Source organism: Lissotriton helveticus, chromosome 4_1 (assembly GCF_964261635.1).
Source record: "Lissotriton helveticus chromosome 4_1, aLisHel1.1, whole genome shotgun sequence".
Classification (NCBI taxonomy): Eukaryota; Metazoa; Chordata; class Amphibia; order Caudata; family Salamandridae; genus Lissotriton; species Lissotriton helveticus.
In genome coordinates, this window is record NC_136063.1 from 1,220,692,546 (window position 1) to 1,220,707,200 (window position 14,655).

Here is a 14,655-nt window from a genome sequence, read left to right on the forward strand (position 1 = left end):
CACTCACGAAAATGCCAAACGCCCAAGCTTCGCCGCCAGATATCCACACCCACTGTCCAAAGGCAATGCGATATGGATGAACTGGTCAAACAGATATGCGTACGCTTTTCCATCTCTACCACTCATGCTACTAGTAGTACGCAAACTACAGCAGCATTCTCTAACCCTCCTCCTAGTTGCTCCAACGTGGGCCAGACAGCTGTGGTACACAACACTGCTACAACTGTCTGTGGTATCGCATCAAAAATTATACCTGTCTCCACACCTTTTAACACAGAACCATGGAGAGATCAGGCACCCGGACCCAGCTCAGCTCAACCTAGCGATTTGGCTCCTGAGGTCTTAGAATTTGGATATCTGAACCTTCCACCAGACTGCATGAATGTCATAAAAGAGGCTAGACGACCAACACTAGAGCATGTTATGCAGCCAAGTGGAGGGGGCAGGGTAGAAACACCCTGACCCACTAGGCCTGCTTAGGGGGTCCCACAAGGACCCCCAAGGCCAAAAAAACTAAAACAAATGTTTTTTTAAAAATCGCGGGATGCGCGTAGGATACGCGTATCACACGCTTTAATGTTAATTAGCCCCTGGGGGGCCAAATCCCGGGGGCTTTATAAAAATAAAGTGTGGGGGGGCCCCAATCCCCCCCCCCCAGCCCAGGGGGCCACCACCCCCGGGGCTTATAAATGTTGGGAGGGGGTCCTCCTGGAGCCTTGTGGTGGCCCTGGGGACCACCATCCCCCAGGGCCGGCACCTGCAGTGTCCCGGAGTGCCTCGCGGCTCCCGCCCTACCATAGCAAACTGCTTTGGTTTCTGGAAGAGAGAGCAGGAAACCTGCTCTCTCTTCCAAAAACCAAAGCCTATTGCTTTTCTACATGGGGAGCAGCATGTTAGCTGCTCCCTATGTAGAAAAGCAATGCCGGCTCCCGTCGGGTGCAGGGAGCCGGCAGGGACCGTGGGGGGCTTGGGGACCCCCCCATGGCCCCCAACGGAGAGGGCCAGGCCCCGGGGGATGGGGTCCCCGGGGCCAGAAGTAGCCCGGGAGGGGGGCCACGCGGCCCCCGTCCCCAAATAATTAAAAATTTTTAAAAATAAATAAAAGGAGGCAGGCCGGACCAGGGGGATGGGGTCCCCGGGGCCTTAAGTGGCCTGAGGAGGGGGCCTATGCAGCCCCCTCCTTAAAAATATTTTTAAAATGTGGCCATGCCCCGAGGGATGGGGTCCCCGGGGCCTGGAATTAGCCACGGGAGGGGGGCCACGCGGCCCCCTTCCCGTTAAAAAAAGAAAATAATAATATTTGGGGGGCAGGCCCTGGGGGATGGGGTCCCAGGGCCCAAAAAAAAGAAAAAGAAGGGGTGCTACACAGCCCCCCCTTCTTAACATTTTTTTTTCTACCAAAAGCCGGGATCGAGGAGGAGGCCACGCCCCCTCCCTGCACCACTCGGCAAACGCTCCCCCTGGCGCGTTTGCAGAGGGGGAAGTAACTCCCCTTGAATTCCTGGGGTCCCTGGGGGCCAAGTATCTCACCAGGAACCTCCAGTATGCACCAGGGGGCTGCGTTGCAGAGAGGTGTAATGAGGCCACGCCCCTTTTTACACCTCTCTGCAACGCAGCCCCCTGGCGCATGGGCTACTTGGCCCCCAGGGACCCCCAGTATTCAAGGGGACTTAATCCCCCAACTTAGAATGCGCCACGGGGCGCGTTTGTACAGTGGTTAAGGGAGGGGGCGGGGCTTGAGGTGATGTGTGTGCAAACACGCCCTGTGGCGCGTTTTAAGTTGAGGAATTAATTCCACTTCAATCCAGAGGACCCCTAGGGGCCAACTAGCCCACCAGGTACCTCCAGTAAGCGCCAGGGAGCTGCGTTGCAGAGTGTTGTAAAAAGGGGCGTGGCCTCTGAACACCACACTGCAGCGCAGCTCCCTGGCGCATACTGGAGGCACCTGGTGGGCTATTTGGCCCCTAGGGGACCTCTGGATTGTAGAGGGATTAATTCCCCAACTTAAAACGCACCACAGGGCGTGTTTGCACACGTCACCTCAGGCCCCGCCTCCTTCCTTCACTGTTGAGCAAAATATTCCTCTAAAATCAGCCTAATTACGAATTCCAATTTACTCACCTGATATCAGGAGAGACCTCAGTGCTGCATCTTTCAGCCCACTACTGATCCTGAAAAGTAATTCTAACCATACTTACAGTAACTTCAATTTCCTCCATAGGCTAACATTGACTGGTTTCACTTGGAAATTCTTCTAAGTGTGGAGTTTTGGAACTTTAAAATATTCCTCTAAAATCAGCCGAACTACGAATTCCAATTTACTCTCCTGTTATCAGGAGAGACCTCAGTGCTGCATCTTTCAGGCCAGTACTGATCCTGAAAAGTAATTTTAACCGTACTTACCAGTAACTTGAATTTCCTTCCATAGGATATCCTTGCCTGCTATATACAATATATATAAATAAAAAATATATAAAATGCAAAAAAAACAAAAATATTACAATTTCAATATTAACCTTTTTTCCAATTTATATTAAAAATATGTAATGTAATTTAAAAAATAAAATATCTAAAAATAAATACTTTAAAACAATGTAGTAAATCAGTATAAAAATATAACAATTAATACATTTAAAAATTATCATTTACAAAACCTTTGAAATTCACTGACAAAAAACCATAGGTTTAAGCCACGTTATAGTTAGGAATTAGCATTTAAAAAATCTTAGAAATTCACAGAAAAAACCATAGGTTTCACACATGGTATAGTTAGCTGGACATTTCACTCATACAAAACCATTGCAATTCCCCTGTTATAGTTAGTTCAGCTAACTATAACTTGCGCGCCTGCAATGCACTGCTGATGACATCACATATTACATCACTCATGACATGGTCAGTGACATCACTCGTGACATCTCAAATGACATCACTGATGACATCATCGTTGTGAAAGAGTGGCAGACCTCCTTTCACTGTAATATAACCTTTGATACACACATTAAAAAATAGAGACTAACATTTTCAAAAAAATCGAGATACCAATACCAGTTACAACAACCTATTCAGTAATTCCAACCTCTACATACACATCCACTCATTCACCAACAGTTCTATATAGTCACTCATACATGTACTCACTCATCATATGTACTCGCACACCTATACATCCTGTTACTCACCGATACTCATCCATAGAGTTACTCACACATACTCATACATGCAAATATACTATCATACATCCATTTACTTGCATATACAGCTATACACACACCACTACACTTACTTCTACAGAAACGTACACATACTTACTCTCTTAAACAATCACTTATAGAAACACATACTTATTTATAAAGGAACTCTTCCAATCTCTCACTCTCACATATACTCACTTATATACATTAATACTCACATATACTAGTTTAAAACATATGTAGTTACTCATAAAGATACTATTGAGACAGTCATTCACTCACTAACACACCCATACACACACTCATCCACCCATACAGTCCTGCACACATGCTGTCTTCAAAACACATACAGTGAGTCAGTCATTCATGCATCTGTGCGCTAAGTAATACCCCCCACCAAACCATACAGACACTCATACTGATACTCAAAAAACCTACTAATAACCCATTTAGAGACTCATGTAGCTACTCACCAACCCATGCACCCACTTATACACGAAGTGAGACACTGATACAGATATTTACATATTTAAACATTACTCGCTAATACATGTATTCACTAAATACACCACAGTCAGTTATACAATCAATTTTACAAAAAAAACATCCTTTTAGACACGTATTTACCCATTTATTCTTCCATCGACCTTTAGATATGCATATATAAAAATATTTATTTTTCAGAAAGACACACATTCACTGGATGATGTCATCAGTGATGTCATTTGCGATGTCATCAATGATGTCATGAGTGATGTCACAGACCATGTCATGAGTGATGTAATATGTGACATCATCAGCAGTGCATTGCAGGCGCACGAGTTATAGTTAGCTGAATTAACTATAACAGGGGAATTTCAATGGTTTTGTATGAGTGAAATTACCAGATAACTATAACATGTGTGAAACCTATGGTTTTTTCAGTGAATTTCTAAGGGTTTTTAAATGCTATTTACTAACTATAACATGGCTGAAACCTATGGTTTTTTTAGTGAAAAAAAAATATATATATCTATGTATATGCCACAAAAACTTCCTCTGAAAAGACGAAGCAGGAGCCCAGAGGGGAACAGGTCAAACGGGTTTATTGAGCTGCAAACAGATCCAGTTGCGGCGAATGCATTTCGGCATATCCGCCTTCCTCAGCGCCCAACACCGGATACAGTCATCAGTGTAAGTTCTTTCCTGCTTGTTAAAATAGCTAACATCGGTCCGCTCCTCCCCTTAGCAGTGTAGCACACCTGTTGTAAGTCCTCGCAATATCCAGCACTACAACTCCCAGGATGCTTTATGTTGAAACACCTCGGGTCGGTGAAAGTGTGGGGAGTGTTAAATGGCATTCATGCTGCGGAACTCGATGTTAGCAGGACCTGATGACCACATTTACTGTCCTCTGCTCAAACTGCCCGTCATCGAGTCTATATATATATATATATATATATATATATATACGCGGAAAGTACACCTGGGTGCTTATGGTTGTTGCGATGTGGGGACCCGAGGGAGCGCCTTTAACTCAAGAATACAGAGAAATGGTGGCACGCTCCGCTCCTTGACTTACCTGCCAGTTATTTTCATCCAGTGTGGTGTTTCCCTACCCTATGGATTCCGTTTGCTGGAACCGAGCATTCCGGGACGTGTAGTCTATTGAACTTTCGGGGACTGCACGTCGGACATCCCGCTCCGGCCGGAGTGGGAGGGACTGGGTCACAACCTATCAGAACTGAGCAGGATGATTATAGCAGTTCAGGGAGAAGGGGCTTGTTCATTTCAGCATTACTGGGCACCGAAGAAGGCGTCACGGCCGAAATGCATTTGCCTGATGCACTCATGAGAATAAATTGGCTCCCTGGCACCCCCCCCTCTGTGGCTTCTACTCTTTTCTTTAAAGGAGGAGCGCTGATATCAATTCACCGTGTTTTGCCTGTGACACGTACAGAAGCCCACGCAGCATAAGAGACACCGGAATCATTGGCAGCGGCAGCTCCGGCTGCTGATTGGGCGTTTCTGTGGTAGAAGATTATCTGGAGTCCACCATGTGACCCCAGGAGAAGGAGAAGCGTTGTTGAGGCAATTCAGCCTCACATTGGGCTCGGTGTATGGCCACTCGGATCCACGCGGAAAGTACACCTGGGTGCTTATGGTTGTTGCGATGTGGGGACCCGAGGGAGCGCCTTTAACTCAAGAATACAGAGAAATGGTGGCACGTTCCGCTCCTTGACTTACCTGCCAGTTATTTTCATCCAGTGTGGTGTTTCCCTACCCTATGGATTCCGTTTGCTGGAACCGAGCATTCCGGGACGTGTAGTCTATTGAACTTTCGGGGACTGCACGTCGGACATCCCGCACCGGCCGGAGTGGGAGGGACTGGGTCACAACCTATCAGAACTGAGCCGGATGATTATAGCAGTTCAGGGAGAAGGGGCTTGTTCATTTCAGCATTACTGGGCACCGAAGAAGGCCTCACGGCCGAAATGCATTTGCCTGATGCACTCATGAGAATAAATTGGCTCCCTGGCACCCCCCCTCTGTGGCTTCTACTCTTTTCTTTAAAGGAGGTGCGCTGATATATATATATATATATATATATATATATATATCTCAAGTGAACTTAAATATTTTTAGAGTAACCCTTTTGTGACCGTGATCCGGGCCCGACCAAAACATAGGCTTATTTCTATGTCTATAGCTGTCTTAGTTTTTCATTCTGAAAATCTAGTCACCCTACACAAGAAGGATTTGAATTTTGCCATGTAACAAACACTGTGTTTCAGGGCTAGGCCTGTGCAAAATTGTGATTATGCCAGCAAAATTCCAGAGTTTAACTTCATGTGAAATTGCTTGAAATTGTGCATAGTTTTTGCTGGGAGAGATTGGTTCTTGCAGAAAAAGTGTAGCCGAAAGGCGTTTCCTGCTCATGCCGCCTCTTGCTGGCATCTCACATGACATTTTTTTATGTGAGTGTTCACCCCCTCCCCTTAATTTCCTTCTGTATATCGTTTTCACAGATTTATATCAAACCAGCCGCCTCCATTGCTAAGAGACTTTTGGGACCTATGCGGTAAAAATGTGGAACCATGAAAAATTGTTCACCTGTCAGACAATGATTTAATTGTGAAAAATAAAAATGTTTTATTCAATTTCTTTTTATATTTGTTTGAACATAACTGTTTTCCGAATACAAACATTTTGTTAAAGCTTTTTGCAGAAAAATACATTGACTTGAAAAACATCTGTGCATTTTTATATATTGTTTATTGTCTGAAATAAAATACATGCTATCCACACAACCCGGCTATCCTTCAAATCGTCATCTTGAGTGGCTACCGCAGTGCAATGTTTGGAATGTTTATCTTTGCTGTTGATACTACGTTATAGGGGCAACTAGGTACTGCCAGTTTCATGTTGATCATTCTCTTTAATGGCCATTTGTTTTTTTTTTTTAAACAATGTTAGTAAGTTAAAGCTATTGGAAAGACACACTGGAAATACTTGTAAGATAATTTCTTGTTTCTTATAGACTGAAGAGGGTGCCATTGATCTCAGAGAATACATCATCGCTCTGTCGGTTGTGTGTCGACCTTCGAAACCTTTAAAAACGATTGAGCTGGCGTTTAAGGCAAGTGAGACCTCAAACATTAGGATTTAATGCGTTTTTGACATTAACAATTACAGCCAAAATGTTCTTATTATAAATCCAAGGGTGGTAGCCCTCACCATCGGGGTAACGTTGCAACGTTTGCATTTACCAGAACCTCCTACGTTACATAAACCCTCAGAACTGCATGCTAGTAAATGAATACTTGCGTTCATTAAGAAATGATGAGGGAAGGTTTGGTAGATTGGACCAGATGTTCTGGGCTCTCACGATCCCAAGGTTATCATAGTTTGAGCTGATGTCAGAAATGGCATCTAGGAGAGCATCTTCAATTGCGCTTTAGTTCATGGAGATCTGGATGTCTGTAGGAATGGGTAAGGTGAGGCTTAAGAGCAGGCTACAAGTTTTCCCAATTGTTCATGGTTTGTGAAGATAAGTTGAAGATGATTTCAAAACCTACTCTGGTCTTTCGAGGACAGTTATAAGGGAGGTTTCCATATCAAGGGATGTTTGTGCTATGGAACACTGGGGTTGCGTCATCTCTTAACCATGTTTTGGTGATGTACAGTAGACACAGTTTTGCATCTGAGATCAGAAGTCTAGATGGAATTTGATAATTGATTGTGCATTGGTAAGGAGGCAACCCTTCCAAAAGAAGTATAATTGGTAGGAGGAGAGGGATTATTAGTGTGAAGTGAGGAGAGCTGCAGAGGAGAAGTAGAGAAAGTGGATGCAATTGTGTATTTGTTAGTTTGACGACCTGCCTTCCTTCTCCAGGAAGGCTTGTAGGGCCTTACCCGGGTTAAGGTATGTCTGAGGAAGCAGTGGGATGGAGTTGGTTAGTGAAGGAATTGCACGATATGTAATAAGGAAATATGTAAATGTAAATGTAAATGTATTTCGATTTATATAGCGCACGAATCACCCAGGGGTCTCAAGGCGCTTGCTTAGGGAACCCGTCCTGGTCTTCCCCTGTGAGATACCCCGGCAGGGTATTCACAAGGTGAAAGCCAGGCATCCCGCCGCGAGGGGCCGTAGTGGAGATTAAGCAAGCTATTGCCCAGAGTCGCAGAGTGTGACCCCGTGAGTCGAGTATGCACCGGAGCGAGAATTGTTGAGTCCGTGGAATTTTTGAGCCCGAGACCCGCCGAGGCGGGGAATCGAACCCTGGTCCACAGCTGATCTCAGCTTCCGGGTCTGCCGCCTCTAACCACTGAGCCACGCTTCTCCACTTTGATACTCCCTTTGATTGAAAATTACACCATTGCTACACGAGGAGACAGGGACCATCGACCCCAAGTAATTGCCTGGCCTTCTGTGCAGCACTGTTGTAAGTTAGTCAACTTGTTGGTGCCGTGCACTGTTCACTAGTCTCTCTTAAGACCTACAAACTCTTCAAACAAGAATCAAATTAAAGACATTTTCTGTTCAAATTATTCACATCATTTAATATAAATGTCACTTTCATTACTCCACATTAATGTGACAATCAGTATTTGGACATTTACAATTCATGTTCATAGAAAGTTACATATTATATACATCAACAGTGTGCATCCACGTTTAGATACATAAACAATAAACAAATCACTCTTATTTGTGCCAGATACATTTCGGGACATTGGAGTCCCTTCCTCTTGGGCCAACCTATAAAGAAAACATACTGTTACCAATCAGAATACACAACTTAAATTGATTTAATACACGAAGTTAACATTACCCAACACACCACTCTATTTTGGTGTAATTAGCATCATGGTCAGTGTGCCCCAAAGGCAATCATGTGCCTATTAATATGCAAATCCAAAGAAAATCCATTGGTCTGATCATTTTCTAGAACAAACTCATTCCGCTTGCCTTCGCTCTGTGTTGTGATAAATCAGAACATGTCGTCACCCTTATAAGTGCATAGCCAAATGTAAAGTGAAAAAATGTAAAGTAAAAAAATACCGTGCCGTGCCAGCGGACCCTTTTCAAAAACCTGTCAGGAAATGATACGGAGAACGGTTGATAATGACTGATTCCCCCCCAGCATGAGAAATCAACAATTGAATTTTAACAAACACCATACACTGTATTTAAAAAAACTCCGATATATTCGAGTTTTATCAGATCTCCAAAGGAGAATAATTCAGCTGTGTATGATTTAAATACAGACCGCAAGAAAATGTGTTTTTGCCCTGAAGAAATCCGAGAGGACGAAAAGCTTTGGCTACGGTCTTTTATGCTGCTGAAGAAAGAATTTAAGAATAAAGAAATTTGCTGAAAACTACTCTGCTAAACTGCCACTGTCTTTATGAAATTTGATCGATTAATGGATATATAAAAACTATTTATCTCTTGCAAATTACAATTGAAATTAGAGTGCTGGACCATTGTATGTTGTTCATGGAAATTAAGACAGTTAGTGTCTTAGGAGTTGTAGGGGTTTTGGATCTCCGGTCCATAGCACCTTACCTATTAAGATATAAGATTCACTAAGGATAGGTGCAATTTTGCTTTGCCCCAAACCGATTTCTATTGTGCATCATGGCTTTACACAAACTGTTACATTCAGACCCAACACACACCTGTGTAGCCTAATAGATTTGCACAGCCAGCCATTCGCCACATAGTGAATTGCAGCTTTTGGCTCCAATGGAAATTGTAGCTGTTCATTAGACTGAAGTATTTTTATTTTGTTTTTGTAGCTGTACCAGTCTGAAGAAGAGGAAACGATATCTGAAGAGGACTTTAATTGCATTCTGAAAACAGCGTTGGGGGTGTCGGAGCTTAATGTAGCAGACCTTTTTCAAGCGATAGATGATGAGGAAAATGGGAAAATTAAATTTGGTAAGATCTGCGTACAATTGTCTAAAATGAAATGTATCATAGGTATTTGTACTGTGTGTCATCAGCATCCCTAAATTGATCTGGCCAAGTTGTCATCAAGCTATGAAATATACCATCTAGTAAAAGTAATATGAAAAGGCAAGCCTTACATTATGTTAAAGAGAGGCGAAATTACAAAAGACGCATAACAAACATAAAACCTTGTTTCAGTGGAAATTGGTGACGCCCAGGGCAAATACCCATCACATATATGACATGAAGCTACTTACTAATTTGAACAACTTTTAATATTAAAATCCTTTTTACGGAAATAAAATTAAAGGACTCATATTTTTGTGAATATATGATTGGGATGGGTACTCCTTGTCTTTCTAACATTTTATTAGGTTCACTTTTATGTAATAGGTAGACTTCTAAGTATTTTGAGTTGCTTTTTAGGTCAAGCCTAGAGGCAGCACGCATACACTGCTCTGCGAGGCATGATGCAATCCTTCTGTGGGCTTGGAACACACCTACCACTTTTTGATTGGTTGCTTGGTGGTCTGCTTTTACAAATTCCACTGTTTTTGTTGGTAAACAGTGAACATTTGTCCCGTCTTGTGTCTGTTTTATTACCGTTCTGGCGACTGCCCCTGCTACATGGGTCCCTTCAGTAGTGGGCGTATGTTTTCTTCTAGTACACAATTTTTTCTTTACGCCATTTCCTCACCACTCGGTGCATGGCGCTGCCTCCATGACACTGCACCACAAATGTTCAACGCAAACGTTCAACTTTGGGACAGTCTTGCAAAAAGTGGGGCACAGATGGCACGTGTGTGTAAAGGTGGTCTTTGATAAATATGGGATTTTTGCCAGACTTCCCCCTACCCCAAACACCCCTGCACCCTTTCCCAGGGGCAGCTAGTTGGTTACCTCCTCCTTCCCTGGACCTCTTTCTGTTACACTCCCATACCTGCTGCCACCTAGAGAGACGTAGTAACATCAGTGCCTAATTTGAGTCAAGTGGTTTCAGGTACTTGGCCCTGGCATTTAATTGTCGGCACCTGCACTTGTGACAGTTTGCCACAAGGTGGCACCATCTCCGATGACCACAACAAAAGTAAATTATTAATTAAATTTACATTGAGAATGACTTTTACCTGCCGCCCAAGCCATTCCTATAACTTTGGGGCTCTGGAATAGTCTGAATTGTCACACTTGTAGGAGTGTGAAGCTTAGTAGTTGGGTTGTTACTATCATTGACAGCATGGCAGAGGCAATGTGTGAAGCAAGTGGCAGTGGTCTCTTGACAATAGCCCTAGCACATATTTATTTACAAATTAAGCATTGAGTAACATGCCTAGGTGGGACAACCCCAACTATTCACTCCACACACACACACACTGATGTGGAACAGGGATGCAACACATTTTAATCTCTGCCATGTAAAAGGAAGTGCGACAGCTTGCACACCTGGTTAAATAGATGGAAAAACAGAGAAGTGCAAATAATTTTTCTAATGCAATTATCCGAATAAGTCGGCTGTGGTAGATAGAAGCAAAATGAATGTAGGTGTGAATCTTTTTGTCAGCAACTAGTTATGAGGATATGGCACATCAGGCCCAAGTGGCTTAGCGCCCCACAAAACGTGGAATGTATTTTTTTTTAATATATAAACTATGCACTTCTGTGTAAAAGAAGGGCACAGGCGAAGGTTCATGCAAGTACAATTTCTTTTATATTAAGGCAAAGGCTTTTGAAGGCATGGGTAAAATGGGCAATTGCCCAGGGCCCCCACCTTCCCAACGACCAATGCCAAGAAAAAACTTAAATAGTGAAAAATCAGCAACACCTGGTATCCCCCTTGCTACTCTCCCGAGAAATATAAACAAAACAAGTTAAAACAGCAAACCAAAAAGGACATTTTAAGTTATCTTACCAAGGGTTTTAAGTGGGATGAAAAAAACTGAGGGGGTCTCTTAAAGGGGCGTGGCGATGTAAGTAAGGTTGTGGCTAAAAAACACATAAGCTAAAAATCTGTGCTTAGCATAATGTGCTGCCTGACTGGTATTGTGCTGTTTCGGTCATTGCATCCATATGATACATCAAGTAACATTATAGCTACAACAATCCAGAACTCTTGACTTTGCCAATGGTTAGTTGCATAAAAAATTAGCAACAACTATGGCTTTCTTGTATATAATATTGAAAATGCTCCAGTTCTGAAATGATGAGACTGAAAGAACTAAAACGAATCTTTGAAGTGTGCTTTAAGCAGTGTTACTACTGCAAAGTTAAGATTTTCTTTTCATCCTGGAGGTGAGGGTCAAAATGTAGAGCCGATAGGGACACGTTTCAGCACCTGCTTTTAAGAACTTCCAGTTCGGAGCACAAGCAGGGCCCGGCTTACCGATCGTATCTGAAATAAAAGGAGGCAGAATTGCATGGGAAAGTCTAGGCTTTTTAATAATAAAAAAAAAATCACTTGTCCTTACCAGAATCGTAAAACATAAATATTGGGATATTTTTCTCTGTGCAAAGGGGCAAAGGCGAAAGTAGTGCATGTTAACAGAGGAATGAAGAAGTGAAGTTAAAAAACATACGTTCAATACCCTAAGCCTAATACGTTTGCGGTAACGTTAATAAAAAATATATATTTGAAGGACTTTCTAGAGACAGGTTGAGGGAACAAGCGCCCTCTCCACAAGGCAGATACTCGATGCAACAAATCTCGTCCTATAAAGTAACCTAGTTATCCACGCCTTCTATTTAGTAGCAGGAGGACGCAGGGTAAAAGTTGCGTAATTCACAGAGACTTCTAGTGGAATAATATGGTGTGTGTGCCTTATGTAAGCCTTGCTGGGTGCATAAAGTCTCTATAAAAATACCAACCGCTCTAGACAGGATTCAAAATATATTTAAATGTGCAATCGCGTACTGTTTATCCAGAGGCCGTGGTGACACAAATAAACAAAAGACAAGAAAACCGCGTGAGAACAAAGGTGGAAAACAAATAGGTGCATTTTATTACTGGGAGCTGGGGCTGCAGCAAGTGTGAGTGAAGAGTAGAGTTTTGTCATTTAGGGCAGGTGCACTCCGAAGTGCCAGCTTGTATTATTATTTTTAATATATTTCCGGGCATCGCCTGCTCTTGTACACAGGTTCCGTAAACTACCTTTTTCTCTGGTCAACGTTGGATTTGACATCCAGCACGGAGAGTGCTGGCAAGAAGTGAGCCGTAGGGGCACTGCACAAATGTGGCACTCTCTCAAAAAACAGCAAAATAATCACATATTGTACGGTAAGAGTGGGGTGTGAAGGAGAAAAATAAACAAAAAATGCCAACTAACAATAAGCAATAGTTTAACTTTTTAACATTTCTCGTTTCATATCGACTTTAAAAATAAAATAAAAAAACTTGTACAATTATTCGAAGATGTTAAGAGTGTGTGGGCATGCCAGTGGGAGATAATGTACTGCAGTGCTAAACACTTATAAGGTCACAAAGACGAGTCTTATTGGCTATTGCAGTGCTTGTTCCAATATGTTTTTACAGCCTGTATTATTGTGATGTTGAGTTTTAAATTGTCATATTTGCTTCGTGCAGATTTAGTTTGTTTAAAAAAGGAACATAGACAGTTATACTACAAGATTAATAATCCACTAGCTTTATTTAACCACCACGAGAGTGTCCCCCCATGCTGCCTCCGCTAGAAGGCTGCACCCAAGTGCCTGGTGGGCACGGGCTCCTGGTTTTTGAAAAAGGATCCTAAGATACCAGGCCGGTATACATATCACAAAGCATTTTTGGGAATTGGCAAAGCCTCTAAAACATTATTCTTGTTTGGGGTGAATGGAGCGCCTCATAACCCCTGGCAAGGGCTCAAAAAATTGCAAATTACATATTGTGCTTCATGGAGCCCCACAACATTTCCAAATGGTGTTTGGGGGCTGCAGGAAGTGGAGCAGCCCCCCACCCTAGAGTGGTTCTGAAAATCTGCAACAGCCCCCGTATGTTTCTCAAAGCTACCACAAGTCTCAGTCCATTGAATCCCTCGCCCTGGGAGAAGTTTCCCATTGTTATAAAGCCCCCTTGTGCTGGTGCTTTTGTACCTGGGCTATGAAGTGCAGGGACTCTTGTTGGATGGTCCTACGCCTGCATTGGCATCATAGTAAAAGTATAAGCAAGACTCTGCGACTCGTGTTATTTAATTCAGTGCTTTATTGGCCCTGTTGATGGCTGAAAATGCAAGGTCAACCCCATTAAATTCAAAGATGGGTTATTGCATGTACATTGTTGCATGCATATTGGTTCTGTCCCCATTGTTTTCAGTGGTGTTGCACTGATAAAGAATAACATAGTATCTGCTTCTACAAATAAGATGACCCCCTGGCAGTCAGTAGGTCTGCTTTATTGACAATGACACTCCCTTATGTGATATTGAATCTAGTATAGGTGGGGTATTATAGGTTCAGAACCCACTAAGGGTATAAAATGATATAAGGGTGCCAAAGGTAGTTCTAGCTACCTGGTTGTACTGTACAGATTTGTGGTTTAGGACATAATATTAAGTAGTGTGTGTGTGTGTGTGGGTGTGTGTGTGTGTGTGTGGGTGTGTGTGTGTGTGTGTGTGTGTAAAAAAAGTACTTTCCTTTTTATAAGAAAACGCACTGACTGGGCAATTAATTTTTGAGTGTTGATGTGTAGCTGGGTTACTAGCCCACACTACCTCTCCTGAGCAGGCCTTGGACTGATCTGCTACCCTGAGAAAGTCTAGTGTTCCGAAGGGATACTTGGTTCCCACTGAATAGAAAGTTGGGTGCTTAGTACTTGTGAAGGACATGCATCATTCGCAGAAAATTACCCAATCTCTTACAAAAGTCATACACATGAATGGCAGTAACCACTCTTTGTGATTGTTATATTTGTAATATACTCCTGCATACAGTTTTGTACATTCTTGTTGAACTTAGGGGTCGATTATGATGACGGACGGACCTGCGTCCGTCCGCCACCCCCGAGGTGGAGGGACCGTCCGCAGGGGCAGCGGC

The 14,655-nt window shown here is 42.9% G+C and overlaps 1 protein-coding gene across 1 annotated transcript in view; it reads left to right on the forward strand.

The window, feature by feature from the left end:
- The window catches only part of LPCAT1 (lysophosphatidylcholine acyltransferase 1), a 585,759-nt gene that overhangs the window by 541,852 nt on the left and 29,252 nt on the right, over nt 1–14,655 (forward strand). The window contains exons 12-13 of the mRNA XM_078685765.1: nt 6,715–6,813; nt 9,483–9,624. Coding sequence (XP_078541891.1) covers nt 6,715–6,813; nt 9,483–9,624 — 241 coding nt within the window. The remainder of the gene's footprint in view (nt 1–6,714; nt 6,814–9,482; nt 9,625–14,655) is intronic.